This window comes from Urocampus carinirostris, chromosome 4 (genome assembly GCF_059441175.1).
Source record: "Urocampus carinirostris isolate Australia breed hairy pipefish chromosome 4, RoL_Ucar_1.0, whole genome shotgun sequence".
In the NCBI taxonomy this organism is placed as follows: domain Eukaryota; kingdom Metazoa; phylum Chordata; class Actinopteri; order Syngnathiformes; family Syngnathidae; genus Urocampus; species Urocampus carinirostris.
Genome location: NC_142352.1, coordinates 10,984,384 through 11,009,591, shown reverse-complemented (window position 1 = coordinate 11,009,591; position 25,208 = coordinate 10,984,384). Strand labels below are relative to the sequence as shown.

Sequence of the window (25,208 nt, the reverse complement as noted above, 5' to 3'; positions counted from 1 at the left end):
ATTCTTAGGAACTGGGATGAAAGTGGTGGCTTTGAGGCCTGTGGGGACAACAGCCTGGCTTAACCAAGTGTTAAAGATGTTGTAAAGACATCTGTGATCTCCCTAGCAGTCATTCAAGACACGATCAGGGATGTTATCAGGACCTGGGGCTTACTGAGCGGACCCAGGGTTTTCCGAGCAGTACAGCGACTGTCCACTATCATGAATGCGATGTCAAACTAAAAGATACAAATGAATTGTGAAGGTTCAGTAACTTACTCCTCCCCTTTTTCATTGTTTGAATGATATCCTAATTAAAAATGGAAAACCTGTAAATGTGTGGGTGGTTTTAATTAGAAAATGTTTGTTTCATCTTTATGTTTTTGACAAAGATCAGGTCACCTTCAATGGGGATTTTGTGCAGAAATTTCAAACGGTTCAGATACTTTTTCATACAATTGCAAGATGTCCTGGTATAACAAAGTGGCAGAAAAAGGTTCAATAGATTTTGGACCAACGACGTTGCATAAAAGGTGCCAAGCTGTGGACGTTGCATGAATGAACAGATTCCGGAGAGCAAGACTGACAATGAATCTATTTGTTAGAAGAGTCGCAAATAGTGCCAAACGCCTGCGCCCTAGATACACAAATAAATACATAAAATGAGAAGTGTCAGAGATAAACAGATATGATGTGCGAGAAAATGGACATTCTGATGAGGAATGACAATGCAAACTTCACATCGATCGACTACCAGTAAGTATTAATACAAATTGCAGTGCTTAAGCAGTAGAAGAAGACAGGGAGCAGGTGGAAAGCAGAAAACGGCGGAAGACGGCAGGCTAGAATTTGCAGCTCGACAGGAGATGGAGTATTACAAGTGCAGACATAAGACAAAGAGTAATGATGAAAACGCCAAGGCAGGGGTGTGATGATTGGGAGTTGAGCCGTAAAGTAAGGTGAGTGAGGACAAAAGAGGGAAGAAAAAAAGTCTCGAGCCGGGCTCTGTACAGAAATTGTTGATGATGAGTGGTTGAATCTGGAGAGGAGGATAAGAGGAAAATTACAGCATAGACAGAAGCTCAGTAGAGAACAAAAGAGAACACCTCAAGTGATCTTGAAATTCACAAACCAAGCATTGTTTGAAAATGTTGAGTTCTGTTGCTAATCTCACGATAAATTTCTAGCTAAGACTGGCATATCAAAATGTTGCTAAGAGAGCAAAATTGTTATTTTCTTAAATCTAAAAAAATACCATTATAGCTGTTGCAAAATGTATCCATTCTATCCGAACTAAAAAAAAATGCCTTGCCTGCTCACATATACGGCCAATATGGAAGTATAGTGTGATGTTTAGTAGGACTTTATAATAAAAAACTATGTGCCGCTAAAGTAGATTGGCAGAAATGTCCTGCAGGCTGTCTTTTACCCACATACTTCTAAAAGGCTCAATAAATTCAGTCTTGAGGATGGGACAATGGGAAAACTGTCAAATAAAGACGCCAAAAGCACATTCAATAAGTATAGCGAGCCATTATTATATTAAGAGTGCTTTGAGAGTGCTCAGAACACCTTATTGCTTTGGGCAAGCCCTCGATTTTATCTACTTTTGAAGATACCTGCAATAAAATTGAGTGTTTTGGGACTACACATTATGGTGTTTTATAGTTTAAAACTCTAGTCGATATTATGGGAGAGTCAAACAGTGGACAATTATCACTTGCAGTTGGGCTCATCTATAAACTTTTTTTCTTCATACAATTTAATGCCAGTTAAAGTAATTATCTATCAATCTACCCTGGTCATATCCCTCGAGAGGGGTGACCGACAGCAAGACAAATGCATCCAAAAACAAATAAAATAAAAAAAGGGAAAAAGTAGCAAAGAAAACACACACAAAATCTTTTGGACCATGGCCAACCCAAATGGCCAAACACTTCAGAGGGTGGGGGCGCCACCACACTGGTGCCTGAGGGTTAGACAGTTTCTGAACACAACACACTGCCAAGACAGATGGATTGAACTAACTGGACAGAATCTCTCATGTCCTGGCCACCCAGGTCTCCAGATCTCACACTATGCAATTTATTTTGCTGGGATTTGTGAAAGGATTGGTGTATGTGCCCCCGATTACAAGAGACGAGGATGAACTGAAGGCACCAAACAGTATCTGTTGTAACCAATGACAATGTAATGCTGGGACGTGTTTGGCAAGAATTAGACTATTGGTTTGATGTGTGCCGTGTGATCAATGGTGCTCTATTTGAACGTCTTTGAACACTCCATGTAAAAATTGAGATGACAAGAACTTAAAAATTCTACCGTGTGTCTTCATATCCTTAACAGTTTCCAGGATATTCAATGACAAAATGGCCCCAAAACTTTTAAAACACCCTGTATTTATACTATTTTTATTCCCCCAGCAGGATTAAAAGGCCTAATTATCTGTATGTGGCCTGTTTGCCCACAGTCATGCCACGCCGTCCCACCCTCAAGCGACAGCTATTTTGACACTGTATGAGTTAGTCACAGCACACTTATACACAAACATGCATAAACACGCACACAAAAATCATGCAGTCTCAAGGGTGGAATATATATCGAACCTCCCGCAGCTGCAGTTAACAGGCCATAACCTTCTTATCCGGGGGAAGAGATCTGGACTTGTGAAAAGCTCACATACCTGGAGCGCTGAATTGGCGAACTGAGGAAGAGCGGCTCTTGTCGTGGACACGGATGAGACTGCAGCCCTTTGGCACATTCCATGAGGTCGTGCTGGCTCGGCTGTCTCTCTCCTCTGCTGTATCATAGACCACCAGGTGGGGTGGACGCTCTGTTAGGTTTTTGCTGTAATGACTCAGGCCATACTGAGCAATCTGGATGGCATAGAAGTAACCTTGAGGACCCCACTGAGTGGACAAAGGCACACCTGTGGGGAAAAAAAGGGTAAGTGTTCACAAGCTACCGGGAAGATTTTTCCATTCGGAGACACAAAAAAATATATGAGGACGTACTAAAAATACCAAGAAAATCTTAACCACTGTAATTTTTGTTCAATTACAACTCAGATGTGTTTCAAATCATAATATGATGGATTTAAACTGTAAATATGTTATTCTACTGTTGCTTATCTTCTTTGCATACTGTGTGCCATTCTTGCTTGTGTTTGTAGAAGGACGAAACAGAATGTTCACTAAACAGCCGACACCTAGATGAGGCCAGATAAGGGACACTCAGCTCCTCTCTGACCGCAGGCACGCCTAGTTCCCTTTACTATAGAATATGCTTACGATAACATGTTGTTGTGTAAACAGGTCTCAACTGTTTATTTTGTCACTCCCCCTCCCTTTGGCAGAAGAGACCTTATGTAAACTAGGGCATTCCGAACACAATAAAAAGGCAAGGACGAAGGAGACTTTTTCAGAGTGTCTAGTAGACTGTAATAGGCAGTCTATGGTCATCTCTCCTTGCAAGTAAGTAAGTCATACTCGCGTCTCTGTTTCTGTTTTGAGTGCAGGTCTTTATTGGGGTTAACCTAACATAATAAAACTATTGCACATAAAATATCCACAGGGATCATACACCTTTTTCATGGCCAAACACTTTTAAAGATTTTTAAAGCCAATTTCAGTACCCTTCAAAGAAGAAATAATCTTATATTTTTAATAATAATAATTATGAATTGTCGTTATCATTATTATTGATTCCACCAACAAGATCTTTGTATTTGAGGTGGGTGTAATCCAAGGAAAGTAAATTCCTCTGAAGTTCAACTTAAGTGTGGACTAAGCTACTGTAAAATATGAAATGGTCACCTGAGCCACTATTTTTGTCAATAAAACAAAATACCCCCTGGCATATGTGCTAACCTTGTGGTTAACTACCACTAATGTCTGACCACTGTGCTTGCAAACAAAGGTTTTGTCACCAAGTACAAGTGCTTTTGGCTAGCAGGGTCAAATACAGGGTGTCTCAAAAAAATGTACTCACTCTTTTTATGTGTTGCAGATATCCTGAATTACTGAAGCCATGGCAGGAAATCAACTTAGTTTCGAAGAGAGAAAGTTTGTCCTGTTCTCGTCATTCTAAGAGTGAGTACATTTTTTTGAGACACCCTGTACTTACTTTACTCAATAAAATACAAATTAAAATAGATGTTTTAAAGCTATTTTCTGGATTTTCTTTTTGATGATTTGTCTTTCCATGTGAGAATGCAACTATCATTAAAATAATAGAATGAACTCGTCTTCATTAGTGGGCAAACTAACAAAATCAGAAAGGGATCAAATACTTTTAATTCTCACAGTACATGGGGCGAAAAAGTCACACACAAAAATGCCAGAAAATGGCTAACCCAACCTACGTGTAAGCACCAATCAGAAATAACTTATATTTTGTTGACCATTGTCGCTATTTTTCCACTTGCACATACTAAACAGAGTTTGGTAAGTATGTTCTTTATACTAGAGTTATCCTAATAACCTTGTTCCTGACAATAGCAAGCATACCAGCTCAGTAGCCTAGATGGTAAGGCGCCCGCTTTGAGACTGGGAGGTTCGGGTTCGCGCCCCGGCCGAGTCATTCCTAAGACTTAAAAAGTGGTCGGCGGCGCCCTCTCTTGGCTGCGGCTGCATCGGGTCAGATGCAATCGACATTTCGTTCTGTGTACATTGTTACACAGAATGACAATACAAGGAAATTATTATTATTATTATTATTATGTCAATCATGTAACGTTTGTATACTGTACACTTATTCAGCCTGTTCAATTTTTTTGTATTAAATTGCCTTTCAAGATGAGAACTTTTAGGTTTTGGATCTTATCAAATAAATTTATCCCAAAAATGACTTAATCCAGGTGCGACTTGGATGTTTTTCCCTCTTAATTAGGCATTTTTCGTGGAAAATGGGTACTATGTATCTACCAATCCCATACAAACTAATGCCAGCTGCAGTTAATCGCAAGGGAAGAAATGCAATGGCAAAGCGAAGCCACCAGACTGCAGTTTAGGTGTCATTTTCAAGCAGACATTTTGAGAAACATGGTACTAATTTCAAGCATTTACAAGTACCTCATCAGAAATTCAAGAACTTTTCAACCCTTGAACATCAAAATTTAAGCATTTTGAAAGATTGCAAGCTCCTGTACGGACCCTGAGAACAAAAGGTATAAATCTCTGCACAAAGCCTTACCTTCCACTCCACTGATGCATTTTACTCGATCCCGGACCTCCACATTATATCCTTCAAATGACATAAAGACCCCATTTGGGTGATAGGGCTCCCGTTGCGCATAAACCTTTGAATAGCTGTGCTGGAACTCAAAGCGATCGTAGCCGTCGTATTGCACCACTTTGCCATACACCTCAAAGTATTTTTCCATCCAGCTGAAGGGCAGAAATATCTCTCCACCCTCTCGCCTGCCTTTGATTGTGGATTCATCATTGATCAGGCAGTCAATGTCTTCATACTTGTTCCCGCCAGCAACAGGTGGGGGTTCTGGTGGTTGTGGAGGGTGCTGTTGGCTGCTGAAGCCATCATCTCCTTCCTTGGGACTTGGTGCCACTAAAGCAGCTCGAGGCAAAAAACGGAGGGAGGCGTTACTAGAGCAACGATTCCACAGCAACACCGTGATGAGCGTGAAAAGGGCGCTGATGACGATGAGGGTCTTGTAGTTGACTCGAGCAGCCAGGCAACGCATGGTCACACCTCCACTGAAAAACAGAATAGGGAAAAGCAGTGTTCATTTTACCTCTGAAAAGTGATGGGTCCCGGGGACTCACATACTCAAAAATCTATGGGTACCAACAGAGATCTATGGGTCCCCAAAATTTAGTGTTATCGAGGTTGAAATTGTAAATCGGCGACAAATATATAATATAAATCTATATATTCATTCAGTTTTAATCATCAAATTATTAATTCATTTTCTGCATCAAATTATTGTTGGTAATATACAGATTAAAGAGATAAGCACAAACCTGTCTTTTCTTTATTTTCTCTTTTTATACTTCCCTTTTTTCTTAACTTCTTTCTACAACATAATTCGTAATATCAATCATCAAAGTGAAATGAAATGAAATGATCTGCATTTATATAGCGCTTTTCAAGTCAATGACTTCCCAAAGCGCTTTACAATGTGCTTCACATTTCCCAATAGCGGCCTTGTAAGACGCTAACCTGCTTATTGGGGGTATTAGGGGTTCAGTGTCTTACCCAACGACACTTCGACATGTAACACGGACAAGCCAGGATTCCAACTGGGATCCCTTGATCCTAGGACGAGCGCTCTACCTCCTGAGCTACTGCCGCCCCAAGTGAGCCCTTTGAGAGCCGGCTCTTTTTAATGAGTTGAGCCAAAAAAGCTGGTCACTCCACAACAAGATCTCGTTGGCCGAGATCGGCGTGCAGAAAAACATCAATGGCCGATCTGCCTGACGAAAAGTTTGGAGTGCGGTAAATCTTTGTTTAAAAAAAAGAAATCGGGTAATAATGACAATTTTGTGGTCCCGGGGACGCACGTTGTTTTGAGACTATGCGTCCCCAGCAAAAATGATGCGTCTCGGACGCAGGGACGCGGGCAAACGAGAACACTGGAAAAGTACCATTGTAAAATGTGAGATCCATGAGACAGATCTTAAGATAAGTGTGCAAACTGCGAGTGTGCAGTCTGCTCTAACATGTCGAATCCGTCAAAATACATTCAACTGAATCCTTCTAATTTGAAGGATAATGAAGGACCATTATGTTAAAAAGGGACAATGTTTCGTAGAATGGATCATTAGTTTGATTTATATTGAGTCACAACAGCTTGACTTTGCCGTTGAGAGGACAAATCAATATGGGTAGGTGGTTTAGGTCTTTCGCCAGCATATTGCCAGGGTTGGGTAGGGTTACTTTAACTTGATGACTTTCAATTACTTTTGGATTACTCCAATACCAAATATGCTAATAAAAGACAAAATAAACTAAATATGAATTAAATTACTAAATTTTGTGCACGCTTTGGGAGTAACGGAATACATTAATTTTGTTTCTGTCGCATTTTGTTAGTTTAGCCAGAGATCAAAGCCAGGAGAGAAAGCTTACCACGTGTTGTGAGTCACCATTTTATTCATATTTAGTTTCTTTTGTCTTTTATTAGCATATTTGGTATTGGAGTAATCCAAAAGTAATTGAAAGTAATCAAGTTAAAGTAACCCTACCCAACCCTGCATATTGCACCCATATCACCCACCAAAGCAGTCATGTGAAAAAGTTTGGGCACCCCTGATCATTTAAGATTTTACTTTATAAATCATTGGTTGTTTGGATAAGAAATCTCTGTTATATATTATTATAAGTATGGCTGCGCAAAACAATTATTTTAATAATCGAAGAATCGGTTAAGTATTCTTTAATGAATCGGATTGTAAGAAAGCAATTTTGATTTTCTCCTCTTCATTAAAATATTGACATTTTGGACAGATGGAAAAATAGGGCACAAAACAGAATAAAACAATAAAAAATCCATGTGTTTGTCAAATAGCTTAACAATGAACAAACTCACATACAAATTTATGCAAAACACCCACAAGTATGTCACATACTCAGTGTTCTGGTTTGCCCGCGTCCCTGCGTCCTAGACGCATCATTTTTGCTGGGGACGCATCGTCTCAAATCAACGTGCGTCCCCGGGACGCAACCTTTTTGCCACAAAATTTTCATTATTACCCGATTACTTTTTTTTTTTAACAAAGATTTACTGCATTTCAAACTTTTCGTCAGGCAGATCCGACATTGTTGTTTTGGTCTCGCGGTTCGAGTTTTCGTCTGCACGCCGATCTCGGCCAACGAGATCTCGTTGTGTAGTGAAAGGAAGTCTTTTTTTTAGAGAACCGGCTTTTTTGGCTCAACTCATTAAAAAGAGCCGGCTCTCAAACGGCTCACTTGCTTTGATGATTGATATTACGAATGATGTTGTATAAAGAAGTTAAGAAAAAAAGGAAGTATAAAAGGGGAAGATTTTAAAAAAAACGGTAATTTGATGCAGAAAATGAATTAATAATTTGATGATTAAAACTGAATGAATATATAGATTTATATTATAAATTTGTCGCCGATTTACAATTTCAACCTAGATAACACAAAATTTTGGGGACCCATAGATCTCTGTTGGGACCCATAGATTTTTGAGCATGTGAGTCCCCGGGACCCATCACTTTTCACAGGTAAAATGAACACTGCATACTGTTTTATAAAGTGCCAGAAAAGAGGCAGCATCAGAGAATGAGAGTACTTTGTCGGATGTCATCTTATTGTACATGTTGTACAAAGCGTTTATACAGCACTGAGTTGAAATTCTATATCTGAATAGTACTATGTAAATAAATTTGGCTCAAAATGACCTCGTGCATCAAAATAGGGTCTTGAAGTACCCTCTGCCGAACTTTAGCAGTACTACAAGCAGGTATTCTTATTTGTGATGAAATAATGTGCTGAGACACGCATAAATCAGATCAATCAATGATGAAATTCATTGTAGAAACTTAATAATTGGATTTAATGATTGGTTGTCGCAGCCTTAATTATAAAAGTGATATTTGAAATATGAAATTAAGTTTATATCATGTACAGAAAGTGCAAAAATTAAGTACACAAATGTAGGCAGCTGAATGAATCTGGGCCCCTCATTTTGCACAAGGACATGTAGTATTAAAGGGTAATGCAGCATAAGCCTTTTCTGCACACATGCCACAAACAGTCATTTGAGGTATGCTAAAGCACATTTGGAGAAGCCGGCTTTATTTTGGAATGAGGTGCTGTGGACCGGGGCGGCATTGGCTCAGGAGGTAAAGCGCTTGGGCAAGACACTGAATCCCTAATGCCCCCGATAGCAGGTAGTTGCCATGGCTGACGCTGCCATCGGTTAGTTAGTGTGTAAAAGGGAAAAGGGTGAAGCACACTGTAAAGTTCTTTGGGAGGTCTTCATGGACTTGGAAAGCACTATATAAGTGCAGACCATTTACATTTACTGAAGAAACTAAAATTAAGTTATTTTGACATTAACAATACATGGTGAAAGAACACAGCACACAAATACAAACACTTGCTAGCCACAGCAAAATATGGTGTGGGTTCCTATTATTATTATTATGCTGTGGGCCTTGTTAAAGTTGAAGGTCACATGGCTTGAAGTCAGTATCACCAGATACTTACGAACAATATTCAATAATCTGTGACAAAGTTGAAGTTACGCCATGGCTCAATACTTCAACAAAGACCCTAAACACTGCTTTAACTCTACTAATACAGTGGAACCTCGGTTTTCGAACGCCTCTCAGTTTGTAAAACGTTGTAGTGGGTTTTACATAATTCACCCATGGAACCATTGTTCAGTTAGCGAGTTCCTAGGGGGACTCTTAATTCTGCCGGCTAGAGCTGCTCTATTCCCGTGTTCTACTGCGTGACTGATCGCCTTGAGTTTAAACTCTGGGTTGTAAGCGTGTTTCTTAATAGGAGCCATTTCAGGGTCTTTATACAAACGCACAAATAAAAGAGAATCGTCGTTTAATATTTCCCAGTATGCACAGCGCACTTCTTCTACACGAAAAAAGGAGTCGGTGGCTGCTTACCGTAAGTTGCAGGACCTTGTAATTCAATATTGATCCATATATAAGGCGCACCGGTTTATAAGGCGCATAGTCAGCTTTTTAAAAAAAAAAATCAGATTTTATGTGCGCCTTATAGTGCGGAAAATACGGTAACTTTTGTGGACTATCGTCTATATGTCCAACACTTCATCGATTAATTGACACTCGTAATGTTTCCCTATTGGAAACCTTAAGCCGTTGACTTTCACCTAAAGAAACGAACATATCAAGAAAATTGTGTGTAGGTCATTCATCATCAGACCCAAAATTTCCAAAAACAAATAGTCGTCGAGATTCGATGGGCGCAAACCTTTGGCATCCATGAGTACTTCCCCAGACACACCACAGGAAATGGTGCCCTTACGACCCTAGTGGGTAATGGATCCAAACAACCAACCAACCAAGGTTGTTCTCAGGCTTCCAAGCTTGTAAAGATTTCTGGGAAAAACACTAAATGCCATTTTAAAAGCTTTAGGACTTTTGTTAAATGGTATTTACTTTCTATGATGGAGATATCATGGAAAAATTTTTAAGCGTTTCAGGGGGGAGCGAGTCAATAAAAATATCTGTAAAGGCCAGGAAGCAATTAGTACAATCTTTTCAGATCAATAACATAAGCAGTAAACGCTTGAGTGGAAAGAGATGCTAAAGTGGTCTTTGAATATTACAGATAGTTTTTGAAAATAACGTATATGTAGCATATACACAACTGTGTCAGAAAATTAGAATCTGGTAATCAAGTTCTTTTTTTTCTGGAATGCAATTAATAAAACAAAACCCTCAAATTCTGGATTCGTTTCAAATCAACGGAAATATTGCAAGATTTTTATTTTAATATTGCTGATTAAGGCTTACACTAGTTTACCTGCATACTTTTTCATGACAATCAAATATTTTGAGATTGGATATTTCAGTTTTTGCTATGATTTGTCTTCCTTCTAATTAGCGAATAGGGATATCAAAGAGTATGGTTAGATATTGACAGGGTTGGGTAGGGTTACTTGATTACTTTCAATGACTTTTGGATTACTCCAATACCAAATATGCTAATAAAAGACAAAAGAAACTAAATATGAATAAAATGATGACTCACAACACGTGGTAAGCTTTTTCTCCTGGCTTTGATCTCTTTGATCTCCGGCAAAACTAACATAAAATGCGACAGAAACAAAATGAAAATCAATCCAAACAGCTTGCCAACATCATTTTTGCCGTTCCATGTGTTCCGTTACTCCCCAAGCCTGCACAAAATTCAGTAATTTTATTCATATTTAGTTTCTTTGGTCTTTTATTAGCATATTTGGTATTGGAGTAATCCAAAAGTAATTGAAAGTAATCAAGTTAAAGTAACCCTATCCAACCCTGGATATTGACCAAATACCATAAAGATTAGTAAAAATAATCAAGGACAGCGTAAAAAGGAAACCTAGACTCACTTTTAAGTCAAGATTTATGTTTATGACTAAACAATAAGAATAGTGGCTAAAATGAAGGGTTCAAGGCCGAAAACCTCTGTACATCGATTGACCTCCACAGTGTTTCCCATATCATAGGACGATACCGATTGGCCATCAGTGTTAAGTTAGTTTAGCCAAAGTCTTAAACTTGTATGATGAAAAAATATAATGCAGAGTCATTCAAAATCACTTTTAAGATTTGTTATAATTATTACACAGAGAGCATTCAATGGAGGGAAAGCAAGGTTTTGATCAAATTCATATTTGGTGGGGACAACTCAGTTCCACCTGCGGTAGGATATCTGTCACACTGCTAAACCGTTAGCATCCATGAGTACTTCCGCAAACAATGAACGCATTGCCTCTGACGTCACGTGTCCTTTTCTGTGCATGCAGTGCCATTTGTGGCATTCACACAGGAGACGCATAAAAGTCACAGGAGATTGCAACATACAAGTCACATTTAGTTGGAAATGGGATCGATCTCACAAAAAAATTTGGAACCGAGTGTCAAGTTCTGCAGTGTCAAGTCAAGTCAAGTTATTTTTATTTGTATAGCCCTTAATCACAAAGAGTATCAAAGGGCTTCACAGGTTATTACACAGACTATATTACACAGACTATATGCAGGTCAACCGACGCCTAAAACTCAACGCACCCGAACGGCGACATCTTGTGATGATCTCTGCAAAGACTACAAAGACTTCAGCTAAGTTAAATGATTCAGCAAAGCTAAAATTTGGTCTTTAAAATATGAGATAGCTTGCTCCTAAAGCTTTACTTGTAGACAATATTATTTGCGATTACAAACTTAACTTGATTGGTCTCTGTGAAACTTGGTTGAGACCGGATGAGTTTTTACCGTTAAATGAGGCTTCTCCTCAAGACTACGTGAGCAGCCATGTAACACGCCCTTTGAAGAAGGGTGGTTCAGTGTGAACCTAGCCTATATTTCTGGAGTCCCCCGAGGTATGGAATATTTTGCAACATATCTGCATGATTGTGTGAAAGAAAACCACAAAAACTGTACCTAAATGATTTAAAAAAAAAAATCTTAATTTATAATCCCTTTAAAAAAAATCATGAAAAGGACTCACCCTGCAAAGAGCAACAAACTGCTGCCAAAAATGTAAAAATTTTGCTGTTCTTGGGTTTTTCCCTTGCCTTCATGTGGGTTTTAGATCAGGGGAGGGTTGAATAATAGTCTGTAGTCCGTACAGCCCTTTGAAACTCCTCTTGACTAAAGGCTATACAAATAAACATGACTTGACTTGACGGTTCCTGAACAAATATCTGTAAATCCTTTGTTACTTCGGCTAGAGAGGCAATTGACACTATTTGCACTACTGGCTTTATTCTTAAAACATTGTTCAATGGAAGGTATCTTAGTTCTCTAGTTGTTATTGTTGTACAGTACACATTTGTGGTTTTGTTACAAAGCTGTTTTTTAAACTCTTTGCTTTTGTTCAGAAACAGTTGTTTTGTCATTTATAAGGTCCAAAGCCATCATTTCTTTACACCACCATTTAATTTTAGCACCCAATAAAAACATTTCAATAAACAACCCTGAAATACTTTAATAAGATAGGATGCTTAATTTTAGATGGAAAAAAAATATATATATACCGTAAATTCCGGACTATAAGCCGCTACTTTTCCCCCAAACTTTCAACCCTGCGGCTTATTCAGTGATGCAGCCAATTTATGTAATTTTTCTAACGACCACCAGCGGCGCTCAAGTACAAAAGGTAAGATTTAGACTGCAACTTCTTAACTTGTGCACAAATTAAATAAGCGTAGACATATCCACATCATGCAAATTGCAAAAAGACGCAGCTAAACGCAATCGAGCAGTCCGATATAGAAGAGACAGAGCAAGCGCACATAAACTTTACTTTGCAAGCGTGACGCTCGCGTGTTTTAGAATAAGGGAGCGTGGGACGACGTCTACATGACACTGTCTCTTTCCCATACTGAAGGAAGACAACTTTGATGATGTCAGTTAAAAAGAGGAAGATGAGGACGTTTTAACGTGGGGTTTTTAAGGGTTATTGTTCTATCTTCGTTATTCATTATCCATTATCCGTTATCGGTCAGTTCATTATACGCTACAAAGCCTAGGAGCCGGGACACTTACTCTCAACCAAAAGGCTAAGCTAAGGTCCTAGCCCTAAAGCCTTGTTGCGATCATTGCGAATGCACCGTTCCCGGAGGTACTGCAATACCGGGCCGATGCGTGGAGTGGACAGAGCAAGCTCTTATTCCATCTCCGGAATGCAAAAATCAAAAGGCTCTCGGCCAAAAGGCCAAGCTAAGGACCTAGCATCAAGGCCAAGCTCAGGACTTAGCATCAAAGCCTAAGGCCAAGCTAAGGGTATCCCGAAACGCCTTTGATCTAGAGGCAATATTTTTAACGTGCTTACTGCAAGTTCGATTTGTTTTTTTAACTGCGCTGTTAACTGTGTTGCGAGCGTGTTACTAGTAGCGTTTTGCTACCCTTTACAGGCACGGTTTGGGATGAAAGTTATAATACTATTATTAAAGCTTTGAAAACTCTCGGTGTACCGTCTTTCTTTGAAAATATGTGTAACCATGTATAATACGTATTTGCAACTGTATATTTTTGTAATGTATTTATTTTAGAAACTCTTGTTTTGCATTCTGATGTTTTGCACGAGCAAATGAGAAAGAAGGGGAGGGGCAAATGCGGGCTGACGGAAAGTGGAGTAAAGGTGAGACGTGTTTGTGGACACGGCCGACAATAGTGGATATTTATTTTTTCCACCCTTACCTTTGGAAATATACACTTTTTTCCTTGGATTACCTTCAACGGGCACCTGGACTTTGCAGGTCTGCATCAAACGTTAAGTACCGGTATCGTTTTCCATTCATTTTGCCGGCTGTGTTTTTTGGACTGTATCGGGTATGGGTTAATTTGTTCAAACCTCACATTGTGTTTGCTGTTAAAAACGCCATATTGAAATATAATATTGTGAATGTGCTTAATTGCTGTTGAGATTGTCATGATTGTTTTCTGTTATTAGTGTCAATAAATGTGTTCAAACCCCAAAAAAATTTGTGTTTGCGTTGCGTTTTTTCAATGTGGGCGCATGCGGCTAATATACAGGTGCGGCTTGTGTATGTACAAAATCGTTTTTCCTCCCGAAATGTGGTGGGTGCGGCTTATAATCAGGTGCGCTCTATAGTCCGGAATTTTCGGTATATTTATATCAATTTGTCCTCCGTGCCTGTCACAAAAAGTTCTGAGAACAAAGGTTGAATCTCAGTAGGACTCTGAGAAAGAGGGCGACTCTCCAGCTACCTTTTCCAGCAAGACGAGAATTGCATCTTCTGAACGTTGTTAGTTTGCTGAAAAGGCCACTGACTACTTTGGAATATTAAGCAGCTCATGCTGTTGGCGTTCAAAAAGGATTTTGACAGAGAGCAAGAAGCTTCAAAGAGGCTTTGACGGTATTGAACGCTTGGTCTGGGATAGCTATTTCTGACAGAATGAAAACATGAAAAGGTAAAAAAAGAATGCATGCTTGATGGGGTCAAAAATTTGATCCTCTCTTTCAAACTTATATGCTAATATCGCCATTATTCTCAAAAAGTCTGTCCTTTTAAATGTCAAGGAACTTCACAGTAACCATGAGAAACTGGATTCTTTTGTCTTCAAGTGCTGCAAAAAAATAATTTCGCCTTAATTTTTACAACAGGTTCAAATCTGTTATTTGAAGTGACAACGTTGTTTAAAGAAAGTTAAATTCAAGACTAGGACTCTTTGATGCCTTCTGAAATCAAATTTCAGACCAAGTTGACCAAAAAAAATTGAAAAAAAGCAAAAGAAATGTTTCTTGCACACACAGTTCATCACAGGTGTCAAACAGGAGAAAACACACAGAGAAGCGCAAGAGAAAAACAAGCCTCAGGTTGAAATATGTCAACTTGATGTTGCCAAAGCCAGGTGCCTCTCACAAAGACACTGTACTTGTATTTATTTCTCTCTCTCTCTCTCCTTTTCTCTTCCTTTGTTGCTCTTTGTCTCTTTCTCTCTCTGCGTTTAACCTCTTTTGCTCCAACTTCCTTTTTTCCTTTCCTCTTTTCTCTCTTTCTTCATATCATTCGCGCTTTTTTCTTCTTTTCTCTCCTTCTGTCTTTCTATTTCTCTTTGGATTTCTTTCTTCCTCTCCCTTCCCCCCCTCTTTCGTAACTTTTTGTTTCTTCTTCTTCTTCTTCTTTCGTTTCTCTCGCTTTCTCCCGCTCTCTTTTTCTTTCTTTGTCCCGCCCTCTCTTTTCCCTCCCTCTTTCTCTTATTTCTTTATCTCTCTTTTTCTTTCTCTTTAATCTACTAGTCCGGCCCCGGACAGAATGTTTGTTCTATCGTATGGCCCCCCGAGTTAAAATGAGTTCGACACCCCTGCAATACATCATCGCATAACATGGTACAGCTTTTAGCCATAGTGAAAAATGTTTGTCGGACACCCACTTCTCATTAAATGTACTTTCCCATGGTCCAAAGTAAAAGTCTCTGTCCAAAGTTGCTCTTTGTATTGTCTCATCTCATTAGCTGCACCGCTTATCCTCAGTAGGGTCGCGGGGGTGCTGGAGCCCATCCCAGCAATCATCAGGCAGTGGGCAGGGGACACCCTGAACTGGTTGCCAGCCAATCGCAGGGCACACAGGGACAGACAACTCACTCGCTCATTCACACCTAGGGACAATTTGGACCAGCCAATCCACCTGAAATGCATGTCTTTGGAATGTGGGAGGAAACCGGAGTGCCCGGAGGAAACCCACGTAAGCACGGGGAGAACATACAAACTCCGCACAGGAAGTCCGGTAGCTGGATTTGAACCCACACAGGAGGTTCCCAAGACCTTAGAACTGTGCCTGCACACGCGCTAACCACTGCACCGCCGTGCTGCCCTCTTTGTAGTGTGGGTAAACCTAAAACATGTGTCCCTTCTAAAGGCCCGACTGAAAGCACATCACCGTTTTGCAGGTTTCGCTATTGTGGTCACGCGATGTTGACACAAAAGTAGATCTGTGAATTATTAAAGCCAATTGATAAATCTTCTCAGGTCAAACAAATATAATCTCATTAACATGGATTTAAAACATGAAGGCCTTGTTTTTAGAAAAATGAATTCAATGCCTTTTAAGACTTTTCAAGGATACGCGGGAACCCTGAAGAATACAAATCAACAAGCAGGGACAGAAAAGGATGAAGACAAGCAAAGTGTAAATGTTAGGACTCGTATAACATTCCTTAACCTGACTTGACTTGTTCTTAAAAACAAAACCTCCCCAAAAAACAGTTCAAAATGCTGTAAGTAAAAGTCATAGACAGTCAATCTCCATTAAATAACGCAGCAATGTTATTTTTTTCATATATACAGGGATCAGAATGGAGATTTTCATTTTCAGCTGAAATAGCCAGCGTCCAGGAATAAACCAACAAATTTGTTTCGGGTGTTCAATTTTGGAATATGATAAACATTGCCAATATGAAAAGGATATATGCTCAAGAATTTGCCCCTTGGGTAGAGTTAAACATGTCATTATTATTTTTCTTTCTACTTTAGTTATTTTATACTTATTTTTTGATTGCTTTTTTTAACTTTTGATTAAATTTTTAACTCTTTTCATGATGAGTCAAACACTGCAAAGTTAAAACTTTCGTGTCAATTTTGTTTGAAAATGATGCAATCTTCAAAATGTAGTATATAAAAAAATTTAACAGCTTTTTGTTAAAGACAAAAAAAATGGTCTTGATGCCCTCTATCGGACCCAAGCGGTACTACAATTCCAAGCGTCACAACAAAATGGAGTGGACTATATAATTTGCATTGATTTAACGTTCCTGATGGCTCATAAATCACGCGATCTAACGAAGCGATGATCTTATTAGTTGCCAGCGCTTTTAATCATCGATTTTAATCGATTTTGTCGATTTATTGTTGCAGCACCTCTTTTTTAAGAGAAAAAAAAAGAAAGAGGTCTAAATATAATGGAAGCTAGAGCTCTTGTTGGTGACAGAAAGGAGTGGAGAGGTGTTGTGAAAGGATAGTGGGATTGTGGACGCGTTCTTAAGGATGGGCTGGGCACCCGTATGATGCGGCAGGGGTAAACCAGTGAAAGCTGTCGGGCCCTGCTGTTGAACAAAAGTGTGTTGTGTCACCCTGACCGAGTGACATGGCCGCTTTCTGGTGTCCCATTTCATCTGGAGGGACGAAAGCATGACCAACTTAGGTGCAGAGGTGCCTAACTTGTTTGGGTGTTTGGGCAATTGGGTTGGCCATGGTCCAAAAATGTTTGTGTGTTTTTTTTTTTTTTTTGCTGTTTTTTTCCCCTTTTATTTTCTTTGTTATTGTATGTGTTTGTCTTGCTGTCGGTCACCCCTCTTGAGGGATACGACCAAGGTAGATAGATAGATAGTTGCAGCACGATATGGTACATTTTAATCAAAGGGCACACGTCTCAAGTACAAATGGTACACGACATGAATATGCATAAGCAGCAACAACAACAACAACAACAACAATGTTAGCAAAAAATGACCGCCTTGGACATGAACTGATACCATACAATTATACTCAAGAGTCACAATGGCAGAATACCACAAAAATAACCTAAGGCTATGGATCATTATGTTGGATTGAATCTCCTCCACCCCCAGCCAGTGTCAAAAGGAACATATTTCAGCTAAGAAACTATGAATGCATCAGCAGTATTGATTCTGACGCCTTTTGTATTGATATGCGTATTGTAAAGAGGCCTGCAAGGTTATATTGATTTGTTCCTAGCACACTTCTTGTGACCAATCTACTCCACATCTCACCTAAAATCTATGTTCAGAAATCCCAGGATTGTTGTGTTTGCAGTGTTTGAAATAATTATTACATCCACATCACAGCATTATATCCAGACAGAAGAGCAGCTTCAGCGACAGACTGCTGTCACAGTCTTGTACCACGGACAGACTGAGGAGATCTTTTCTTCCTCATGCCATGAGGCTCTTTAACTCCACCCGGCGGAGTAAAGGCCCACATTAAACCACACCCCCTACATTGCATATTACCGTATTTTATTGCAATGTGTATTCTGTTTAGCACTATCTAGATACTCTACGCTACAGTGGGTATTAGCACGTTACATTGGGTATTTGTATATTGTATTCTTTTTCTTTATTATTGTATTGTTCTCAGCACAGGGATGCTGCTGGAAATGTGAATTTCCCTGCGGGGATGAATAAAGTATCTATCTATCTATTTAACGTCTGCCCGGACGCCCGGGGCGTGCATCTTTTACGTCGGGCATACAACTTACAAAACGTCTCTGCTCGGGTGGCCGACAACTTTTTCAACATAAAAAGTCTTGCGTTTTTTTCATTTTTTTTTTTTCAAATCAAACGTTTGCTTTATTTCTATTTCGAAATCTTCGTCCGGTTTGGAAATTTTGTTTCGTTTGGCAATTTGCATGCTCGGCAGCCAATCAGAAGCCTGCTTCGAATAACTTCGTGCTTCCGTACTCTCCCGAGCGTTGTAAGGTCTGTATTTGCATATCATTTTCCAAAGTAGACCCACAGAGAACACAAGAAAAATGGAAAAGTGGTTAGGAATCAAGCCAAAACCTCAGCCCCAGAAGAAAGATTCAAAAGAAGCTGACAAAATTTATGACGCTACAAAATGTAAACGTACATTAAAAGTATCGTGGAAAGAGGAGTTCACGTGGCTTGTAGCAGACGACGCAACGCAAACATTGCATGAATGAAGATGAGTAAATACAGGTACATACTGATGGCAGATGGAAAACAGCGATGTCATATACATGCAATGAATGTTATAAGTAAGTTTATAATAAACTTCATTTTAAAGTGTTGTTCTGTTATATATTCTGATTATCAATCCTTAATACTTTGCTACAGTGGGTTTTTTTTTTGCGATTAGTCGTCTTATTGTGTTTCATGTTGTGAAAAATGGGGCAGGCAACTTTATGACTGGGCAGGCAATTTTTCAGTCGTCTACCCTGGTGTCCCGTAACTTTATGTTTTCAGACACTGTTGTTTGGCACGGACTAATCCACTCAAAATCAAGAAAATAAATGCAAACAATGTTTAAAGTTTAGAACGCTGTAAAAAGAGCAGGGATTACTGTTTTCCAAACTAATGTGTATCCAGAAGGTTGCATGACTGTAGTCTGCAGTCTCTTGTGAGAACATTTAATGGAACAAGGTTCACAGTGCAGACTTTAATGCTCAATTCCAATTTTTGGGGGGGTAAATCCAAAGTTTTTGCAAGATAGTTCCCATTTTTAACTAAATGTGACCTATGTGAACACCACAAGCGTCCCGCATGCGAAGAAGATGACACGTGATGTCACAGGCAATGGGATCAGCGTTTGAAGAAGTTATCATGGTCTTCAACAGCAGAGCATTATCCCCCTTAATATTAATGAAATCCAAAATGATTAACAACATATTAGTTTTCTCATTGGTGTTTAGGCCACCTAGCACATTAGGCTTTAATTACCGTAAATTCCGGACTATAAGCCGCTACTTTTTTCCCAAACCTTCAACCCTGCGGCTTATTCAATGATGCGGCCAATTTATGTCATTTTTCTAACGGCTGCCAGCGGCGCTCGAGTACAAAAGGTAAGATTTAGACCGCTGGAATATATGCGCCGAGGAAGACTGCAACTTCTTAGCGTGTGCACAAATTAAATTAGCGTAGACATATCCTCATCATGCAAATTGCAAATAGAAAGGCACATGACGTAGCTTTCAAGCTAAAATCAAACGAGCAGTCCGATAAAGAAGGAAACAGAGCTACCGCACGTAAACTTTACTTTGCGGGCGTGACGCTGTTTTTGAATAAGGGAGCGTGGGACGACGTCTATACGAAAAGGTCTCCTCCCCATACTAGGGAAGACTACTTTGATGACGTCAGTTATAAGGAGGAAGATGAGGACGGTTCACCGTGCTTTCTACAAGTACGGTATGTTTTTTTTAACAGACCCCTTTGCTGTGTTGCGAGCGTATTGCTAGTAGCGTTTTGCTACCCTTCACAGGCAAGGTTTGGGATGAAAGTTATAATATTATAATTAAAGCTTTGAAAACTCTCTCGGTGTACCGTCTTTCTTTGTAAATATGTGTAACCGATGTATAATATGTATTTGCACCTGTATATTTTTGTAATGTATTTATTTTAGAGACTTATTCTGATATGTTTTCCACGGGCGAATCAAAAAGAAAGGGGGAAAACAACGGGGGCTGACGGGAAGTGGATTAAAGGTGAGATGTGTTTGTGGACGCAGCGGACAATAGTGGATATATATTTTTCCCACCCTTACCTTTGGAAATATAGACTTTTTTTCCTTGGATTAGTTTCAACGGGTACCCGGACTCTGCAGGTCTGCATCAAACCTTATGTACGGGTATCATTTTCTGTTATTATCCCGGCTGTGGTTTTTGTACTGTGTACTATATATTCAGTTACGATCGCGGGACTCAAAGGGGGCTAATCTGGGCTAATTCTGTGATTGTGTTGCATGTTTTAATGTGGGCGCATGCGGCTCATATACAGCTGCGGCTTGTGTAAGAACAAAATCGGTTTTCCTCTTAAAATGTGGTGGGTGCGACTTATAATCAGGTGCGCTCTATAGTCCGGAATTTACGGTAGGTCTTTAATTGTTGGATGAAAATGGTGAAAGTAAGAAAATGACCGTTTCAAATACAGTCCAAATGCCAACCCAAAAAGATGAAAAAAAATGAAAAGTTTATTCAAGCGCATCTAAGAGAGACATTCACAAAAGCAGCTTCACAGAGGCTGCAATGATGGAGTTTCAAACCTTTACAAACGCTTTATCCAAACTTCAAGCGATTTTAAATCCTTGAAAACACAACATTAAAACTCAAGAATCAAAGTAAATGGTCTGCATTTATATAGCGATTTTCAAGTCAATGAAGACCTCCCAAAGCGCTTTACAGTGCGCTTCACACTTTTCCCTTTTACACATGAACTAACCGATAGCAGAGTCAACTATGCACGGTTAAGTCAAGTTGTGTTTATTTGTATAGCCCTTAATCACAAGAAGTCTCAAAGAGCTGCACAGACTATTTCAAACAGACTATTATTAAACCTTCCCCTGATCTAAAACCTACATGAGGGCAAGGAAAAACTCAAAAACCTCAGCGTGAGGAAAATGAAGAAAACTTTCAAGATTTGAATGTATGAGAGAATATTCAAGAAAAATCAAACTCAAAAATTGGATGTAGTTTTACCGAATATTCAAGAAAAACTGTTAAATATTAAATCCAACCTTTCTAAGACTCCGAAAATACGTTCAAGAAAAAAATAATGTTCACTGAAATACTACCATTTACCCCTGCTGTTATAACATATTTATGTCAAACACATTGAGAATCGTCCCCTGCCCACTGCCCGAAGATAACTGGGATGGTCTCCAGCACCCCCGCGACCCTACTGAGGATAAGCGGTGCAGATAATGGATGGATGGAGTAGTAAATGCAAAATTATGACATTTGATGAAAGATATGAGTAAATACATTATAATAAATAAGCTTGATACTATATTTAGCTTTTATGAGGTTAAGAAAACAATTGCATTGAGTGGAAAATTAAAATGCTGATGCTACTTAAGCTAACACCGTAACCACGCTCGCACTGTCACGAGTGTCAAAATGATACCACGTTTCTTTTCTTTAAAGATGGGGGGGGGGGAATTAAAGAAAAATGTTAAAGAAAAATGCTAACTACCTACTATCGGATTTCAAGCACCCGTACGAACCCTGTAAAATGCGCAGAAGAACTTGTTTTTGCCTGAAAAGTGGGTTTGACGGTTTTGTACAATTCTATATTCAAATAAAAATAGCACGGCTGTAAAAGACAAATGAATAAAACCGTAGAAGGAAAAAAATACATGCAAATATAATTCAGTAGAATAATACATTTGTCTTATTCAAAATTATTAATTCATTATCTGCATTAAATTATTGTTGGTAATATACTGATTAAAGGGATAACCACAAACCTGTCTTTTTTCATTTTCTCCTTTTGCACTTCCTTTTTTTCTTAACTTCTTTATACAACAATAATGATTCATAATACAGTGGAACTTCGGTTTTCGAACGCCTCTCAGTTCGAACAAATCGGTGTTCGACCAAAAATTTTAAGAAATTCTTGCTTCGCTGTTCGGTCAAAAAATCGGAGTTCGAACGCCGGTACGCTAGGGTGCGATGCTGAGCGGCGTACGGGTGTTTTAGCCCCTAATTATGCCTCCGAAGAAGGTCGGTGCAAGCAGGACAGGTGAAAAAAGACAAGTTGTTCGCACAACCATTGCCTTTAAGAAAGACGTAATAGCTAAATATGAAGGAGGTGGGCGAGTTTCCGATCTTGCTAGTGAATACAGCATGGCTAAATCTACTATCAGTACGATAGTAAAGAATAAGGAGGCTGTGAAATCGAGTGATGCGGCTAAGGAACTTAGCGCTATAAGCAAGCAATTGCCGCAAGTTTTGGAAGAGGTTGAAAAACTTTTGATGATTTTTCTCTCCCCACCGTCCACCACGAAGGTAAGAAATCCTATTCATAATCCTTTTTTTTTATTTTTACACGTTCATGTTAGCGTAATCTTTCGTACAGAAGATTACACTAACGCGAACGTACGATTAGCCTGGGTTAGCTTTACGTTAAATATTCAAGATAAACATTCAGATTCAGATATACTTTATTGTCATTCGTGTACACGTGCATACAGAACGAAATGTCGATACATCTGACCCGCACAGTTTCCTAGAGCGTCAGCCGGGATAGATTCAGGGTGTTGGAACGGATTAAAACGATTTTACATTACTTTTAATAGGAAAAACGATTTCGGTGATTGAACAAATCGGTTTTCGAACAGGGTTCTGGAACGGATTATGGTCGAGAACCGAGGTTCCACTGTATAATGCATCAAATCAAGTGAGCCGTTCGAGAGCCGGCTCTCTTTAATGAGTTGAGCCGAAAAGCCGGTTCTCTAAAAAGAGACGGACTTCCTTTCACTACATAACTACCACATGAAATCCGAGGCGGCAGGCGCATGCGCACAGTAGCATCAAACCGTTTGCAACGGAAAAAAAACGATACCGAGATAGAGGTAACCGCGGCGAACTCGTTTGACTTGATTGATTTGCCGTTTCGTGATAGTCAGTGTATACCAGATGGTGCCCATAATGGACAAATTTACGTTTTTCCGTACTGATTTTCTTATACGTGGTACACGTCTTAAAATGCATAATAAACATACCACCACCTCTTTGGCCTGCTGCCTTCCGACAAGCGCTACAGGTCACACAAAACAAAAACAAACAGACTCAGAGACAGTTTCTTCCCTAGAGCCCTTACCACCCTTAACAGACACCGCACAAAAAACTGAAACTCTTGCAAACACACTACCTCATACGAACGTAAAATGGTACTCATGTCTATGTTTCTTGCACAATGTTGACTGCACTATGTTTACTGCTCACCTTGCACAATTTTGACTATTTTTTTGCACTATGTTGACTATTTTTGCACCAAATGCATATTGCACAAACCCTTACGATACCAAACTGTATGTAACATCCTACATGCCGTCATTTCTTTGTGTAAATATTGCGTAAATTATAACTATAGCCTTATCCTCCTTGTTTTATAACCTTATCTTCCTCGTGCCTTATCTTCTTGCTTTCTTTACCTCACTGTGAATGTGTGAACCTGGAGTGTCATGCCCAATTTCGTTGTCACAATATGTTAACGCATTTTGTAACAATGACAATAAAGATATATTATATTATATTCAATTGTACGGCAAAAACATACAGGTTGACAGGTATATTTGTTTAAAACCGCTTTGGCTTCGGTCAGGGGAGATAAAAACGAGTAGATAAATGCGGGCTGATGGGAAGTGGGGTAAAGCTGAGTTACCGGTAGATCTGATTTTGTTTCCTTGGATTACTTTCAACGGGACCCGGACTTTACAAGTCTGCATCATACGTTAATTACGGGTATCATTTTCCATTTATTGCCCTGCGATTGGCTGCCAACCAGTCCAGGGTGTCCCCTGCCCACTGCCCGATGATTGCTGGGATGGGCTCCAGCATCCCCGCGACCCTACTGAGGATAAGCGGTGCAGCTGATGAGATGAGATAAAGTTTGCAGAGTTCCGGGTAGGTGTTTGTAACGACCAACAAGGTAACTCACAGAAAAAACAATGTCAGAACGGGGCTATTAAACAATAGAACTTTAAACCAGCAAAAAACGGACGAGTTTAGCGTAATATTATGCAGACGTGTTAGGACCGTTAGCATGGGAGCTAAGGGTGGATTCTGATCCCTTAGAGGAGACTCAGCTTTGAAGTTACTGCATTCTTTTTTCCAGTTCTGTAATCACGAAACGATGCGTCCATTGCCGCCATAGACAAGGACCGGGAAAATTATTTAAAACACGAAAAATGAAAATGGAAAAGACAAATGGTGAATGTTGCAGTCTGTCTTCGGAGAGGTTTGTTAAAGTGTGATCCGGCTAGCGGTACATATTAGTGTGCAATAAGAATCGGCAAAATGGTGCGCTTACCTGCAGTTTTAATGGCGAATGACTGAGCAGAGCGGTTTCTTGTTAAAGTATAACTACGTGCATTTGATTCGGCATGCTGGTTAGTTTGAAGGAATCCTTCTTCAGAAGCAACCGAAGAGCACAGGACGCCTTCAACGCATAACAGCTTCTGCCCAGCGCTCACACAGTCGAGGGGTTGAAAGGCGCTGCAAGGATTTCTAATATCGCGAGATTAGTGTGGGTCGTTCGAGAACGAAGGACTCTATGAAACGGCTCTTGTATGCAAACGACGGGAGCCGGCTCCCCGTCAGTTAGGACATGGCGCCCTTTCACACGTTCTCTTTCTCTTTTTTTCTAGACCTCTCTCTCTTTCTCTCTATTTTCTTTCTCATTTACTTTTTCTCTCCCCTAGTTATCTCTCTCTCTTTCCCCCCTTTTTTCTCTATTTTTCAATATTCCTATCCATTTTCTCTCTCTATTTTTGTTCTCTCTGGCACTTTTTTCTCTTTCCCTTTGCTCTCTTCTCTTTTTGTCTCTCTT

The 25,208-nt window shown here is 39.6% G+C and overlaps 1 protein-coding gene and 1 pseudogene across 1 annotated transcript in view; both read right to left on the bottom strand.

Annotated features, from left to right (window-relative positions):
* glceb (glucuronic acid epimerase b) overlaps positions 1–24,850 on the bottom strand; it is a 41,256-nt gene extending 16,406 nt beyond the window's left edge. The window contains exons 1-3 of the mRNA XM_088333630.1: positions 24,690–24,850; positions 5,173–5,693; positions 2,663–2,908 (exon numbers count right to left, since the gene is read on the bottom strand). Of these exons, the coding sequence (XP_088189756.1) occupies positions 2,663–2,908; positions 5,173–5,680 (754 nt within the window). The 5' untranslated portion in view covers positions 5,681–5,693; positions 24,690–24,850. The remainder of the gene's footprint in view (positions 1–2,662; positions 2,909–5,172; positions 5,694–24,689) is intronic.
* LOC148366820 (U2 spliceosomal RNA) lies at positions 13,260–13,387 on the bottom strand (annotated as a pseudogene).
* Positions 24,851–25,208: the final 358 nt, after the last annotated feature.